Genomic DNA, 17,759 nt, shown 5'->3' on the forward strand with positions numbered 1-17,759 from the left:
GTCTGTCTTAAACCAAACTTAAAAGGTAGAGTGGCACGTAAGCCTCAGAATAATGAGACCAGTGGTTCGCAGTTGTCGAGACTTGCTCAAACTATTTTCTGAAGTGTGATTACATTGCTAATTATTTAATCATGATAATTTCTAAACATTTCTTTTATGGTATACGTTGCACTGCAAAAGTTGTAAAGCCTACAAAAACCCCTGTGGGCGCTCCAAGGCCTTGCTTGTTGAGATATAAACAAGTTAGGGTGGCTACCCACTCAATCCGTGCACGCACTTGAAGCTGAGTAACCACAGAAGACCAAAGACAAATGTCCTCAGCGTATATTGATAGTTAAACTGCTTTGGGTTAAACTTCAGCGAGGCTGACCATAGTAAGGCTCAAGAGAGCATGGCTCAACACCTCGCCTCAGAAAATGGTGCGCTGTCTAATCAGTGTGACACACTCCCTAGTAGGCTTTCTCCTCATTGCTTATTGCAGTATCAGGCGCACCTATCTCTGACTGATGCAAGTTTGAAGAAACGATTGGGCAAATGTTGTGTTTTTGTGATCGTCATGACATCTAAAGTGACGCTCTTCTGAGCGTGTTAAACAGATTACACAGCAGACAATTTTCAGAGACAAGGAGTCGCAGGCTTAAAAGGCGACGGGGGCACTGCTATCTCCACGTGTTTACATCGATAGCAAATTTCTCTCTCATTCTCCTTTCTTTTCATTCCTTAACCTCTATTCTTCAGCGTAGGGCAGCAAGCCACACGCGCATCTGGCTGATGTCCCTACATTTTCTTTGTTCTTTTTCTCCTCCACCTCTTCGTTAAGCGTGCTCGGAAATGCGTAATGCAGTCTCCATGTCACTGCGTTCACGTGGTCTTTGTTCCCCGTTCCTGAAGAAATGCCGAGAAGTGTAAAAAAATTGTTTGGGGTGTGCATAATAAAAAAATTACAACACTGCGCGTCTGGAATACAGACAAGTCGCATTTTCCATAAACGAATCCCGCATGCTTCTCATAAATTTACGTTTGCTCTCCACTGTGCTTAAAACAGAGGGCCTCAGAAATTCTTATACGTACACATCTATTGCAGCATGTATACCGTGACGACAACACATTTCTTTAATTGCCTGCTTTTCAGTTCACCGCTTGTTCGAAAGCCCAGAATCAATATAGCAGCAACTTTGCATACAGAACCCCATTAGAAGGGAGATATTGCGCATGACTCGTCTTTATAAAAAATGAAAAAACCTGCCGAACTCCTTATGCAAGAGCCTTCGCTCAGCTCGATTAAGCGTAGCACGACGGAGCTTCTGTCTGGCTTAGTCGCTTTTGCAGCCAGACACGCTGCGCGTCTTTGTCGACCTTTTACGTAGAAGCCGCGCCTGCGTGTCCAAAGTGTGACATCACGATGGCGGTGTGCTCTTTCGCTCTACTGTTGCAAGTATTCTGCGCCGCTTGTCCGCCGTTGACGTGGCGCCGAGGATATGTGTACTGGTGATGCGATTCTCGTCCGGCAATCGTCATCACACAGGCTATATTGTACAGCCCTCGCCACGCTATTGTCATCGTATACTCGTCGTCATCCCATTTTCCTCATGCAGTTGTCAGGCAATCATCGTCATTGCGTCACCGTCGTACAGTGGTCGTCATGCTTCTGTTCTCATACAATTTTAGCATTGTAAACTCGACATCCGCATGTGGTCATGCTTTCGTCATCACGCCACCGTCGTCACACAGTCGTCGTCACGATTTCGTCGCCATACTGTAATCAGCTCTGGAGCCCCTTAAATTCCTAATGGAAGAAAGCTCTTACAGAGTATTGGCTCTTCAGACTGCCGAGCTGTACACTCTAGCGGAAGAGAACGGCCACCACGTTACATTTCAGCGGGTTCCCAGTCACTGTGGTGTACACGGCAACGAACTGGCCCATGCCGAAGCGAAGAAGGCGCTCAAAGAAGCAGAGCCAATACTTGCGATTCCTTCTTCAAGAGTGGACGCTGATTGCCTTCCCTCAAGCCTTCCCTCAAGCGGGTCCAATCTTTGGAGAAGACTCCAAAGATTGGACCCTACAATTAAACTTAGGCTACCGCACAAAATGCAACGTAGCTGTGCCAGTCTCCAGCCCAGACTTGGGCTGGGGGTGCCGTTTACGCGCGGGCACGTGTTCCTCATGCGACGCACCGAGCCTCCAGACTGTGAGCTGTGCAATGTGCAAGAGACTGTAGGCCATCTGCTGTGTGACTGCGCTCACTACGTGGAATGGCGCCAAAAGTTGGACAATGTCCTTACGCACCTCGGCAGCCTGCCGCTGTTGGAAGACGTTATTTTAGGCCCCTGGCCAGACGCTAAATCGAGCTTTAAGGCCATATAGGCCTGCTTGATTTTTATAATAAGTACGGGCCTGAACTGTAGGCTATAAGTACTCCAAACTACTTACTATTTGCTTTACATCTTTCTCCTCTCATCATCATCGCCCATCATGCACCTTTTTTTCACCTCTTTCTTCCCCTTTTCCCCTTCCGCAACCCAGAGTATCTGATTGGACAAATGTACTTCAGGCCGACTTTTCTGCATTTCGTATCATTAAACCTTTATTTCTCTCTCTCTCCCTTTTACATGTGTCAATAACGCACAATGATTCTGCTGTGTTCAAGAGGAGGAGGAGCAGGAGAAAATAAATAAAGGAAACAGGAATGTTAACCCGAAATGCCCTCCCCCCCATCTGGTTGTCTTCATTATTATTTTAATGCTATTGAGGCGCATTTTCATGTGACTCTTTTTGGCCACGGCCCCAATTATTTCTTTAAAATGAACGGTCTACGATATAGTGTCATTAAAAATTACTTCAGTCGGCCATGTACTACGTAGGGTAGATAACCGGTAGGCCGTTAGAGTTACAGAATGGTTGCCAAGGGAAGAGAAGCACAGTCGAGAACAGCAGAAAATTAGGTGGGGTGATGGAATTAGCAATCAGCTAGCACATGACAGGGGAGATTGGCCATCGCTGGGAAAGGCCTTCGTACTGAAGTGGACATAAAGACAGGCTGATGATGATGACGACGATGAAATCAACTTGTTGGTGTGCCACCAGCTCATGATGTGGGAATTGAGGAATTGAGGTAACATCTGTGCTCGTCAACATAGCCACAAACGCGCTGAGGAAATTTAGTGCGGTCAATTCTGTGTAAGTTATTGTTTCTATTTAGTACCCCTTTTAAGGTAAGGCCATTGAGGCAAAGTACCTAGAGAGTTTCGTGGGATTTCAAAGAGTGTTTTCTTTCCCTCCACAGCCCCTATTTCTTTACGTGAGCTACCAAGCGCCACACGGTTCGGGAGGCCCTGAACCTCTGCAAGCGCCTGCCCAGAATGTAATAAAGTTTCCCTACATTGGAGAAACCCAAAGGACTCTCTACGCAGGTAACATTGAAAAATAATATTTACCTCTTTGTTTCTCTAACTAAGAAGTGCCCTCACTCGAAACCTAAAGAAAGGGTTTCCTTCCATCGGCGTACACAGCACGGCTACGACAGCTGGGGCATATTCATGAATGGGCTAATGGACAAGTTTTTATATTCTTCGTAATGAATATCAAATTGAGAAATCAAAGCGTATCACAAAAAAGCAAGAAGTGCAAAACAAGCGGACTCATGCAGAAAACACACGGCACGACGCACGACACCGGGCATCCAGCACACAGCCGCTGAGAATCATCTTGAACATTCTACCTCTTTTTCCATTGACGATTTGCGCGCCAAGTTTCGCACTGCATTTGATTTTGCACTGTACAAAGTTTCGATTGATTGTGCGGAAACGCAAAGCAAGTAATTCCTTGCTTTCACTTTGCTTTCGCGAACGCGCTACTTCCGCCTGTTAATAGTTGCATTTAATCCAGCTCTGCGCAGCGACGCCTGTATTTTTTGGAATCCTGGGGAGCTAGTAACATTAGAGAGAAGTTTCTAGAAGTACCGCCTGAAACGCCAATGAATTCACTGCATAAAGTTTTAGTTGCATCGCATTTTGTCAATATTCGTAATCGCGAAAAGAAAAAATGGCCGCTTCATAAAGAATTGAAGTTTTTGAATTTCTAAGTGAGTTTTGACAAGTTTACACATGTGTACTCCATATGAGGACTTTCTGCAGGAACCCCAAATATGAGAGCACAAACTAATACTCTCTAGAGTACTCGGAAGCCACTTATCTAGACACTTGGATAATACGTCTGAGTAACAACGTTGTGACAGACAAAAAAAAAGATATTACCAGCTGCATGACGACATACTTATACCGAGACGAAACACCGAGCCGTCTACATTCCAACTTGTTTTACTGAAACACATAACATACATCAACCTTACAAAATAGATCCAATCACTGGGAGAGAATGAAGTTCAGCAATCATGGTGGCTCCGTGATTTAAACAGGGGTGAAGGTCTATGGTGGCGAGCGGAAAATTATTTATCAATGGAATATGGTCACCTATAGGCCGAGGACAAAGGTTACCAAAATAGCCGTTGCCTGCATTAATGGAGGACCACAGTGCCGGCATTGCGCACTACTTCCGGTGGTGTGAAAGCCAATGCTTGGATAATATTAAAAAATATATATAACACGATCATAACCATCTCGTCAAGCCTGCCTCGCGCACGAACATCCGTAGAGAGTATTGTAGAGCACCAGTTTGTGTAGTTCACGTAGACCATGCCTGCAGTGAGGCAATGCGACGTACATTTCACTTATTACAGCGGAGCTGTCCATGGATACCGTACCGGAAAATCGTGATGGCGAGCAGAAAACGTCTTGCGGCAAAGCCAACTTTCTCGCGAATGCGCTGTAGCTCTCAGTCTAATGTAGGTATCTTCAAAAAATTGTACTGATATTCGTCGCTAAGACGACCCTATCATTACGGCGAGTTTCATTTGCTTGTAATAATTAGTTCCCAGTGAATTTGCAAACATTACAGAATTCTCGGCTGGTGTCAATACGTGACAATCTACGGATCGAGTATCGTTGCAGAAAACGGCGGTACCTTTTTTTTGTCAAAGCCATCCCAAAAGAAATTATATGACAATTAGCCGCTAAGACGACTCTACTATTACGCCTAGTTTTATTGCATTTTAACTATTACGTAGATCACAGTGAAGTTGTGAATATTGTGGCATTCCCGTCTGCTGTCAATGTATGGGCGGACAGCCCATTGTTTGTCCACTTGAATACAACTCTAGTCCTCCCAAGTTTTGTCCTGCTAGTTAGCTACGAAATATCCTATATCGCAAATTGCAAACGAACGTGTTCTGTTTCGTGCACTTCTTTGGACTGCGCCCCGGTCAACGCATATCGCCGCTCGCGTCGAGGCTCGGTTTAACGGCCACCTGCGTCCAAACGGAGCTCCGTCGCAGCTGCGTCGACACCTGCGTCTTCAGAGAGGCGTCGTAGAAGCCCTTCGGCGGTAGCTGCGTCTATGTATGACGTAGTGCGCGCCTCATATTCCTTCATATTTCGCATAAAGGACATGTACACAAATATATGTATACTTATACAGACCAACAAAACTCCATACCAACACAATTTATACCACAATAGCAGCTTCTTTGGTCAACCACCTTCATAGGGTGGAATGGCTCCTAAACTTTTTCTTACTGCCGCGAGACCGAGTTTATCCACAATAGGCGACTGATTCTCGGACAAGCACCGGTGTTGCACGTGCTACAAGTCCCTCAGGAGTGTCTCGACATGCAACACGTTTTGTGTATTTTTATTTTCATAACTGCTTCTTCTTATTTATTTAGGCTCCCTAAGTCGTCATACATATTTGTGCACGCGGTGCCGGAATGAAGTAAGAAAAGCACTAAGGCGGTGTCATGCAAATGCGCCTTCCAAGCAAGTAGTAGTAGGCTCTGCTCTCTTGAGACCGCAATTTAAACGCAAAAGCTCTCGCAAATACAGTTATTTCGCCTCATAAACTTGGTAGGCTCTGAACTTAATGTCACTTTCGCAGGTATGGTGGACACGGTGGACCAGTCTGTAGGCCAGGTGTTCCAGACGCTTCAGGAAGTCGGCATGCTCGATAACGTTGTCGTACTATTCAGCAGTGACAACGGCGGCACCCCGTACGGCGATCACTCGACCCGCAGCTTCAATTGGCCACTGCGCGGTTTGAAGATGTCGGTCTGGGAAGGTTCGACCAGGGTTCCCGCCTTCGTCTGGAGTACCCTGCTCAAGCAGAGGCAAGGAGTGTCGAACCAGCTGATGCATCTCACAGACTGGTTCACAACATTCTACAGAGTCGCTGGTCAGTGTCCAAGCTATTCCTAAACCATTGACCTTGATCATTGAAACCAGAAATATGGCTGACAAAGATGCATAGTATACAGCGCTTTGAGCACTTCACCGAAGGCAACAAATTATACATGTAAATATCACATACATTCTTCGAACGTTTTATGCCACAGGGAAAGCTTTCGCTTAAAAAAGAGAGAGAGAAAGAGGCAGGGCAAGAGAGTTACCTGAAAAAGAGTCCGGCTTTTGGCCCTGCGCGGTGGGAAGGAACTACTTTGGAATGTAAAGAGATAGGAAAGCAGGTCAAATATGTAGGGTACTTCTATGTCACGCGCAAAAAGAGGGTCGGCATGCATCTCGGAGGCTATACGTGCCACAGTAATTTAACGTCTTTGACCATCAATGCATGGTGGCCAGCGATTGTTTTCCGAAATATACACCATCAGGTGCTGTGAGATAATAGACATGCATGAGTCCCTATTTATATATATATTCATCGATATTCTCGTCGATGACGAACACGGCTGCATGTTGCCAGCTTATTCTAGCGATGGCGACTTCCAAAGAGTTACCCAGTGTAACCGTGTTATCGGGCCGACGTAGTGGTGTCTCCAAAACGAGATCTAGAGAGGGCTAGAAGTCCCTGTGAAGAGCAGAGCATCTTACCTAACTGGTTCCTTCTCGCCTAGCTAGTTCTTTGTAACCTAACCTAACTTCTCGAAGGAACAGCAGCATATAGAGTTTTCTGATTTGTTAATCATGTTTTATTTTTGCTTGAGGGCACCTGAGCTTTCAAAAGCAATGTCAAATTGTTATACATGTCATTTGTATAGATAAGTAATACGTATGTAAATAGCTTTCCTCCTTTAAATATAACTTCCAGATGCCACGGGATGGAACCATCCGATTCCTCAATGTGAAATTTGTTTCCTGAAAATCACACAAGATGCTAAAAACGCTCTATATACCAATGGTGTCTTCAACTCTTTCCAAACTTGTTAAAGGTAACACGTTATAATGTATCTTAGAATTGCACTAGAAAAGTGTTGCCTTCGTTTATATAAAGGCGCCTTGAAACACTTTTATTCGCTAATAATCGAATTATCTCTCCAATAAAATACGTCGCTTCAGAAATTTAAGGCGTGAAAATATTTTTCCCAACTACAAGCGGAGTTAAATTTAGTTATCGCGTCAATTAGCGACTTTCTCTCTGTTTTCGTCCCCACTAGGGCGCTGCAAGTTACATAGGGGTAGAGTTAGTGCACGTGGCTGCTGTATACAGTAACTATACACAGAGGAGTAACCAAAGAGGCAAACCCCCGAACAAGTTGAGGGTGTAGTCGACGAGAAGGCTCGTCGTGGCATCGCGTGGCGGTTGCGTTAGGCTAAGCTATGCAGCACGCCACTGCTCTCTCGGAGGCCACGTGAAGCAGACGCATCTAAGCGCAAATGCCCCGTTTAGACCGGCTGTGCTAACACGGAATTATTTTTCTGTGTCTCTTTAGATCAGACACAAATGTCTTTCATTTATTTAACTCGACTTAGCAATAATATTGCTTATGAGAATGTGCTTGCGATCACGTAATAAGTCAATACCTATTGGTTCGTATCGCTGCTTGCAATGACTCTGCATGACGACATTACGAAGGCGAGAGCAAGCGACCTTTTTCTGTTTTGGACACGAGAGTGAATGCTCTTTGCTGCACGCAGTGCGATAGTATTTGGTTTACATGTTCATAGAGCCTCTTCTAGAGATTGGCGATGTAATGGTGTCGGTTGCTTAAGGGCTCCTCGGGTAAGCACAATCGGGAGGGGCTCTATCCTCGACGGCAGCAAGCATAGAGTCTGGAAAAAAAAAACTTTTATTCTGTACGCCCACCCCTTGTGCCATAACGTGAGAAAAATACGCCTTCTGAGAAAAGTGAATGCATTTTTTTTTCACTGTGGACAAGCTAGTCAGTGTATGTGTACGAATAAAACCAGATAAGGCAATAAGAAGCGCATGTAAAAAGAATAACCAAGGTAATTTTGTTAATTTTCCAACGGAAACAAGTGTGTTGATTGTTATATCGAACACCGTTACCTAGTGCATAGGTGTGCCCACGAGGGGGCAGAGAGGAGGCAATTGACCTCCTTTTGCTGGTGAGCAGGGACGAATTTGGACCACTAGCAAAATTCTTAAAGTACGCTGCCGTACTAGGTTAATCTTTTTTTAATCTTTTATACTGGCTACCTGGATACATTTCCGCTACAGGTGCGGTGCAACTGATAGAAAGCGTAGAGAGTGTGTCAGTTCAATGAGCCTCCGTGCGCCTTTTTAAGTTTTTTTTTCTTCTTTCGGGAGGGTTGGGGTGGGAAGCTATATAATAACTACGGTGGCCTTGCCCACACCCTAGACTGTAACTTGTGCACGCTTATGTTTGTGGGCGAAAATACATAGGGCAAACTGGCAGATGAATGAATGAGCGACTGAGGGAGGCAATCTAACGAAAGAAATGAATCACCACGGGATGTTTTTTTTTTCTCCATCACTGTCACGAGTGTGGTTGAGCATCCAGCTTTCAATATACAGTTGCCCTTTGAAAAAAATAACAAATTTGGATAGAACCACCTTAGTGCTGAAATTATTCACACTCAGGCATTTGGTGAAGCGTGTGTGAGCAAGACGCCAAGGTCACTGTGAAAGAAGGACATGAATTTCCTGTGCATACGTTAGCGATGCTAGTGACTGTTTGGTTTGCTTAGCGGTACTGTAATTATTAGCGCTCAGTTATGGATACTGTAATAGGACACCTGTCTGTGACGTATTTGCGCGATGCATAAGTGTCATTCTTTCCCAAAATTTTATTGTTGGAAGTTTGTGCTGTGTGTGTGTTGCCTTTTCTTTCTGTCTGTGCAGTAGCTGTGCTACAATCGAAAATCCTTCATGCGAAACCACCTGAGTCGAGAACATGTCAAGCCATTGCGATTCTTGCTTTTCGCATAGCGTTTCAGACCTACGAAAAGCCAACGTATTCTAAGCATTACAGATTTGGTTCTTCAGGCACTGTTTCTACAGTTTGTTTATACAACCATAAGGTCGCTGTAATCGTGCTATACTAATGCAAACCGGGTGAATGTACCAGCTCCGGGACTGGTGGGAACTGCAAAGCGTCAGCTAGTCCTGACAGCCTAATCTCTGGTGCTCTTTTGATCAAACTCCCTTAAAACTCCCTATTACGGATCTCGCCGTTAGAAGCACTTTGCCCGTGCAACGTGAACAGAATGCACTGTGTGACTTCTTAGCGCTGGTGGCGGTCTGTACGACCCATGGCTAATGCAAGGAAAGCACTACCGCAAACGTTAGCTGGCACTTCTCTTGCTTCGGGAGATCTGAAGTTTTGCTGCCCCCCCCCCCCTCATTTGGTATACCGCCTTTGCAGCGCGGCAGGTATCTCAGCAGCAACGGCGGCCAGCTACACAATGACGTAGTACTTTTTTTCCGAACACGGGTCACGCCTCATGTGGTGTTGTGGTACGTTGCCAGCTGGCTCTTTCTATCTCCTCCTTGCGATCGTTTCCGGGTGCGCAACCTAACAATAACTGTCACATAATAACTTCCTGCTTGTGATTCACCTTATTTTAGTGGCACGCATGTATACGTTCTTGTGCTTTACGTTGAACTGCTCCCTTTGCATTTGCTATTCAGGCGGCAACGTATCGAATCTGGAAAACATGGACGGACTGGACATGTGGGACTACCTGTCGAACGGAACGGGTTCCGCTCGTACCGAACTCGTCTACAATATCGAACCCTTGGAGCCGCAGGAATCGTCTGTGGCAGCGATCCGTGACACGCAGTACAAGCTGGTACTCGACCCCACGGGGGCTGACAACGACCGATACCGAACGACAGGGGGACGTCGTCCTTTCAACGACCTCGACGAGCTGCTCGCCCGCTCAAAGGCAGCCGAGGCACTGAGGAGGTTCTACAACACGGATAGCTTGACCTTCCCTAAAGACTGGAGGCAGAGGGCGACGCTAACCTGCGGCGACAACACCACTGAGAACTTCTCCCCCGATGACAAAGTGTTCCTGTTTGATATCGCCAAGGATCCGTGCGAGCTGAACAATCTCGCAGAAGAACACCCAGACGTGAGTGTCACAAATTTACCGCTTTGACCTAATTATGAGTAAGTTTTTGTGAGCCCCGACAAAGTATGTAACGCACTGAAGCATACGGGGATACCGGAGAAAAAGAAAATGAAATAGCAGAGGCAAGCAGGTTGACCTGAAGAGAAGCATCCAGCCTGTCAGCCTACGATAGGGGACACATGCCAAAGAAGTATTGCAGCGCATATTTTGAAACACTCCTTCCTTCACTCTGCATGCTTTCGCATGCGTACGCTAAGTATTTTCAACGAATTTCAGTTTGCACTTATTAATCGTGATCTGTAATTGTACAGGTAATGTGGGGCATAGCGGACTGCAGTGTACTAAAATTACTGCGTTCATTAATAGCCCCATATACTTACGTCCACCGTTCTGCGTACATTGACTTACACTATTCAGAAATCAATATCACAACCACGGCTCTAACCAGCGGCCGTGTCCCAACCATGCAGCTACCACGTGGTTTCAAATCAACTAAGACAAAAACTACTACCGAGTTTCGATAAACAGTTTATGGACCAGGGCTGAACACAGAATTTCCACGAGGAGACATGCCTTCGGCAGTGCTGATCTCATCAACTCTGTTTCTCCCTGTAAACCGTCCGTCTTGTTTTAGTTAAGAACGTTCGACAAACTTTGGCTTTCTTTTACAATTGATGACCAAAGCTTGTCATCAGGGCTACTCAATAGCCACGCTCCTCAATTGGCATTCACGATTATACCTGCCTTACCTTACACAGACGCTCATTGTGCGTCCTCGATTTGAGGAAAAACAAAAGTATGCAGTTACGTCGGGAGGCTGATTGTTGAAAGCGATAGCAACGCACAGCGTTACCCTGAAAGATTCTCAGAACGCTTGCAGGATGGGGTGCGTCGTCGGCGGTGTCGCAGGCGTCACCCATTGCACGTCAACGGAGCACGAGATGAGACAGAAAAATAAACACTCTACGTTTACCAGCGCTGAAGAAAAGGATTAGATAGATATAGCTTGATGTTTACTATTCATTCTGCTCAGATGAGTGCGTGCACCACGGTGTGATATACAGTGATCTGCTCAGCAGGAACGATAACGCGCGCGCGCCCACAACACTCAACCCAGCAGCGGAGGTGAGGACGCCGCCCCTGCTCGAGCACAGCGGTTAGAACGAAGTGTCATGGTGTATCCTCTTGGATGCGTCGCTTTTGCAGCCAAACTCACTGCGCGTCTCTGAAGACTTCCTAATCCACCATGTGTGAGCTGCGTGGGCCCCGCGGGCATGTCGATAACTTCGCAGTGTGGCAGCGGCAGTGGCAATGGTAGCGCCGTCAGCTCGAACGTGCTTCGAGTGCGCGTATGTAATTGCTATCGTAATAAAATTGGGGTCCAGGCAAGAGTAGCACGAAGCAACTAAACACGAACTACGGAGGAAGCTTCTCATCTGGTCAAAAAAAACTTATCTAGGTCTCGGTATCGAACCCTGAAGCCACTTCTCTCTCACCTGGCGCGCTATCGCGACAATCGCGCTAACGAGAAGGCTACCAGATTCGCGGAGCTAAGCGGAATTAACGGGGAGTTCCAAGCGTAACTCGTAACTCAAACTTCACTGTCGGGTCTAGGGCAATTTTTTCTTTTCCTTGCGCACAGCGTCCTCCCCTCTGAGAAATTTCGCGGAACTGAGTTGCTGTCGTACTTTCTTTTTATTTTGCAGATTGTATCTACTTTGAAGAAACGTTTAGATTATTACCGATCTGTTGCCACTCCTAGTTTGAACAAACCCGTTGATCCTGCAAGCTTTCCGGAGAACCACAACGGAACATGGGCACCTTGGGTTGAGTCATCTTAAGAGGCGTGTACACGTTGACAGTACGGGCGCGCTATACTTATTCAATAAAAAATAAAGTTCTGTGGAGAAGGGCATCCTGATTTAACAGCATCTGAATGCAACAAAATCTGAAAAAAAGCGAGTAAAAGCTCAAAGAACGGGACATGCAGACAGAGACAGCCGAAGCGCTTCTTCTGTCTTAGTCTGCACGTCTCGTTCTTTGCACAGTTACCCGTTTTTTTTTTCTTTCAGACATGTACCAACCGACCCAAGTTTGCACTTTATGTCAATAAATCACCTGCTCGTGGAACGTCATTGTCAAATATATACTTAACGAGACAGCGAACGTTGTTCAGTCCGTGTGTAGTTTCTTCGCGCTGTAAAGTGACCTATGAAACCAAGTTCATATCCACTGTATGCTAGTATCTGTTGCCGCATATTAAATTCATTGCATTTAACTTCTCTTGCGCATAGTAAAGTCGATCACGCCTTTCTTGTTTTCTGTTCACTTCTATGGTGTATCGTGCTTTGGAAGTACCTACGTGCAGCGTACGTGGGTTAGTACGTTTGTATGTAAGTTCGCAAAAAATATTAAAAACACATTTTAGCACTGGTGGCAGCCGCTACAACAGATCTTTATTCATTTATTCCGATACCTCAAAGGCCCCCGGAGGGGTTCTAGCTGGGGAGTGGGCGCGTAGATTTTTCCCCATACGTTTGTTCTTCAATGATGCGTTTAAAATGAAGAGGGTTCTCATGAAACAGAGTTGAAGCGGGAAGTTCATTCGTGTCACTTGAGGTACGAACAAAAAATAAAGATAGATGAGTGGCGGTTCGGGCTGGTGGAGGATACATGGCTTTGTTGTGGTTGCTCTTGTTCGAATGGCGGCAAACTGGACAAATGTTGGAGGACCGGGGAGATGCATGGAAGAACTTGTGGAACAGCGAGAAACTGCCAGCTTTTCAGCGGAGTACAAGGTTAGGTAGGTTAGCCCATGACTGAAGTTCTGTAGTACTGGAAGTGAAAGAACAATCACAGGAAATAAACGACGCCACGTGATTTTGAATTCTTCCTAACATGTTAATATGGTTAGCTTGGCAAGGGTCCCATATGGCACATGCGTATTCGACTTTAGGTCTGACGAAAGTACAATATGCTAGATGTTTTCACAGGGACGGGAGCAAATGAGAGGTTACGGCGCAAGTAGCCAAGCATGTGGTTGGCATCGTTAGGTATCTTGTTAATGTGTGTGAACCATGACATATTCGAGCGAAGACTGATACCAAGGTATTTGTAAGTGTAATTGGTGCACTGAACAGTCCCGAGGGTAACGTCTCTTCGTAACCGAGGAGGCAGGTGACGCAGAGCAGGAACAGCTGGTTGCCGGAACGGCTCACACTCGTGCCAAGCACTGGCGATCCGGCTGGCCCACTGGTTGCACAGAAGGCGTGGAAGAGACGATCTGGCTGGGCTTGTTCTTGTGATATTCTTCTTCATTACAATTACCCCCGGTGCAAAAGCGGAGCCATCCTGGCGACTTACGAAGTGGAGATGAGCGGGTCATAGAATTGTTTCAGGCGGCGCACGTGAACAACATCCCGTCCACGGATGTCGATGGCGCTTGTCGGATGTCTATGTAAGCGGCTCTATGACATAGTTGACCGGAGAGGTCCGTTCGACGATGCGGTATGGTCCATCATACTGCGAAAGAAGTTTTGTCGAAAGTCCAGGCGTGGTAGAAGGCACGGACAAAAAGACAAGGGTGCCGGGAGCGAAGTTCGGATTTGTAGCGTCGCCATCACGATTGGCTTTTTGTCGTTGTTGGTCGGCGGAGATGAACTTCCGGGCTAATTGACGGCATTCCTCGGCGTATCGGGCGACAGCTGAAACTGGAGCACATTCTGACGCGTCTGGTGTATATGGCAAAACCGTATCGATGGTATGGGAAGGATCGCGACCATAGAGAAGGAAGTATGGAGAAAATCCTGTGGTACTTTGTGTAGCCATATTATATACGTACGTGACAAATTGGAGAATGATGCCCCAGTTTGTATGCTCCGATGAAATGTACATGGCAAGCATATCACCAAGGGTGCGATTGAAACGCTCTGTAAGTCCGTTAGTTTGAGGATGGTACGCCGTGGTGATCCGGTGAACTATGCGGCATTGCGCAAGCAGAGCTTCAACAACCTGCGACAGAAACACACGGCCTCTATCACTCAGCAGCTCCCAAGGTGGGCCATGACGAAGAATGAAACGATGGAGCAGAAAGGATGCATCGTCACGGGCGGTCGCTGCAGGTAGAGCAACGGTTTCGGCATAGTGTGTAAGGTGATCAACTGCGACAATAATCCATCGTTTTCCAGCGGGTGTTAGTGGTAGCGGCCCGTATAGGTCAATTCCCCCTCGGTTGAAGGCACGAGCAGGGCACGGAAGCGGCTGTAATAATCCGTGGGCCGGATGAGGCGGAGATTTGCGGCGTTGGCATTGTGGGCACGAGCGGACAAACTTTTGTACAAAAGTAAACATTCCTCGTCAGTAGTAACGTTGCCGCAGGCGCTCATAAGTCTTCAAAACGCCTGCGTGTGCCCATTGTGGGTGAGTATAGAAAGACGCGCAAATGTCGGAACGCAAAGTCCTAGGGATAACCAGGAGCCATTGGCGACCATCGGGCTGGTAGTTCCGTCGATACAAGAGTTTATTCCGGACCGCAAAATGGACAGCCTGGCGACGCAGGGAGCGGGAGATGGGAGATGCAGGCGAGCCAGAAAGGCGATCCAAAAGAGAGGCCACCCAAGGATCCTTGCGCTGTTCTGATGCGAAGGTGTCGATGTCGACCGAGGATACCGCCTTAATGGTGGAGAGGGAGGCCGTGTCGGCTGGCAGCGGAGAGCGGGACAGAGCGTCAGCGTCAGTGTGCTTGCGACCGGAGCGGTATATGACGTGTATGTCGTATTCTTGAAAGCGCAGAGCCCAGCGGGCAAGGCGTCCAGACGGGTCTTTTAAACAGGATAACCAACAATGGGCGTGATGGTCAGTAACCACATTGAAAGGCCTGCCGTATAAATAGGGGCGAAACTTCCCCAGTGCCCAAACGATGGCCAGGCATTCTTTCTCTGTGACGCTGTAATTGCGTTCCTCTTTGGTCATCGCACGACCGGCGTAAGCAACGACGTACTCGGAGTAGCCAGACTTGCGCTACGCAAGGACAGCGCCAAGGCCAATACCACGGGCATCGGTATGCACTTCAGTTGGGGCGGTGGGGTCGTAGTGTCGCAGTATAGGCGGATTCGTCAGGAGACGGCGTAAGGTCACGAACACGGTGTCGCATGCAGGAGACCAGGAGGATAAGTCACTTAAGAGTTGTGTCAGAGGTGATCTCATCGAGGAAAAATTGCGGTCAGAGCATCTGAAGTAAGAACAGAGGCCGATGAAGGCGCGGAATTCTTTGAGTGTCTTACGTTTAGGAAACTCTGCCACAGCGCAAAGTTTTGATGTGTCGGGGCAAATGCCGTCTTGTGATACGACCTGACCTAGAATCATGAGCTTGCGCGTGGCGAACTGGCACTTTTTTCAGGTTCAGTTGCAGGCCTGCGTTGGTCAAGGACGTCAACATTTGCCTATGGCGAAGAAGATGCGTGCTGAAATCAGGGGCTAACATAACGATGTCGTCGAGATAGCACAAACACGTGCTCCATTTTAGGCCGCGCAAGATATTGTCCATCATTCGTTCAAAGGTAGCAGGGGCATTGCATAGGCCAAATGGCATCACATTAAATTCGTATAAACCATCTGGCGTGACGAATGCAGTTTTAGGGCGATCAACTGCTGACATCGGGACCTGCCAGTAGCCCGAGCGTAAGTCCAATGAAGAGAAGAATTTAGCGCCTTGCAAGCAGTCCAGAGCGTCGTCAATTCGCGGTAGCGGGTAGACGTCCTTGTGCGTTATCTTGTTGAGACGGCGATAATCGACGCAGAACCGAATGGAACCATCTTTTTTTGTGACGAGAACCACCGGTGATGCCCACGGGCTATTGGAAGGTCGAATGACGCCACGCTGAAGCATGTCGTCCACGTGCTCACTGATCACCTGACGCTCCTTGGCGGATACGTGGTACGGGCGCTGCCGCAATGGCGCGTTGGAGCCAGTGTCGATGTAGTGGTTGACGGTTGACGAGCGACTCAGAGTAGGCTGAGCGACATCAAAAGAAGAGCGGAACTGGGCAAGCAGGTGAAGGAGCTGGGAGCGCTGCTCGGAAGTAAGGTAATCGGCAATGAAAGGTGTGAATAAGTTAGGTGATCGCGGAGCAGAAGTGGAAAGTGCACAGAAGTCGGTGAGCTCTGCATACGAAGCATCCGGCACGTCGGTTATAAACATGTCATCAATAGGCTGAACATGGCCAAGTGCTTCGCCGCGAAGAGCCATCAGGGCTGTAGGAAGCGGATTGCAGACAACGATGGCGCTGAAACCGGCTGAAATGTCAAGCGCGGCGAAAGGCAGGGGAACGTCTTTGCAGGTCATGAAGAGTTCTGAAGGAGTGAAGAGGACAGCGCCTTCAGAGACAGCGCCACTGAAGACGGGAACAACGACAGACGAGTACGGCGGTATGGCGATGTTTTCTCGAAGAACAAGATTAGCGGGAAGAGAAGTGGCGCCGACGAGGGGCACGTCACACAGAGGCGATAAGTCGACTTCAGCACGTGCACAATTGATGACGGCGTTATTTCGCGAAAGAAAGTCCCACCCAAGTATCACGTCGTGAGAACAGGACTGGTGAACCACAAAATCCACAATATAGAGGACACCCTGAATAACAACTCTAGCTGTGCATGCTGCTGAAGGTTGAACTGGCTGGGCGCTTGCTGTGCGAAGAGAAAACCCAGAAAGTGGCATCGTAACTTTTCGTAAAGCGCGAGAGAGACGTTCGTTTAGGACAGACACGGCTGCTCCAGTATCAATTAGCGCAACGGTAGGGACGCCGTCAACAGTAAGATCGACAACGTTCGAAGGCGACAATGGAGGACTTGTACAGATCGATGGCGACGCAGTTCTTGCCTCCTGAACTGCGGCGCTTAGTTTTCCTCTTGCGTGGGTGAAGGGCGCCGACGCATGGGGGACAACGAGCGGCGACGCGGGGAAGGCGAACGACGTGTAAGGACCGGGCGCTCGGCTGGTGGCCTGTTCGACTGCCGACTAAAATAAATGTCGTGGAAAGGCTGCACGTTGGCGTAGGGAGGCGACTGCAGAAACTCATCAGAGTGCAGCATGCGGTGGTGGTAGAGTCGTGAAACGTGGCCGGGAATACCGCAGGCATAACATATGGGCCCGTTGTCTTGCGTGCGCCAAGGATGAGATTGAGTAAAGGCAGGAGCAGGTCGATGAACGGGACTATGAACGGGTGGTGGCGGCCGAGGATGTAGCGCAACGAGTGGTTGACGAGGGGGCTGCGCGGCGACGGATGCGTAAGTAAGTGGCGCGGCGGCAGGGTACAGCTGATGCTGCATTGGTAGAGCCTCAGTAACTTGGTCTTCAA

The 17,759-nt window shown here is 47.7% G+C and overlaps 1 protein-coding gene across 1 annotated transcript in view; it reads left to right on the plus strand.

Moving 5' to 3' along the window:
• Window positions 1–12,491, plus strand: part of LOC142591101 (arylsulfatase B-like) — a 48,745-nt gene extending 36,254 nt beyond the window's left edge. Inside the window, exons 7-10 of the mRNA XM_075703487.1 lie at window positions 3,285–3,411; window positions 5,990–6,283; window positions 9,959–10,404; window positions 12,111–12,491. Coding sequence (XP_075559602.1) covers window positions 3,285–3,411; window positions 5,990–6,283; window positions 9,959–10,404; window positions 12,111–12,245 — 1,002 coding nt within the window. The 3' untranslated portion in view covers window positions 12,246–12,491. The remainder of the gene's footprint in view (window positions 1–3,284; window positions 3,412–5,989; window positions 6,284–9,958; window positions 10,405–12,110) is intronic.
• The last annotated feature ends 5,268 nt before the right edge of the window (window positions 12,492–17,759 follow it).

Source organism: Dermacentor variabilis, chromosome 8 (genome assembly GCF_050947875.1).
Source record: "Dermacentor variabilis isolate Ectoservices chromosome 8, ASM5094787v1, whole genome shotgun sequence".
Classification (NCBI taxonomy): domain Eukaryota; kingdom Metazoa; phylum Arthropoda; class Arachnida; order Ixodida; family Ixodidae; genus Dermacentor; species Dermacentor variabilis.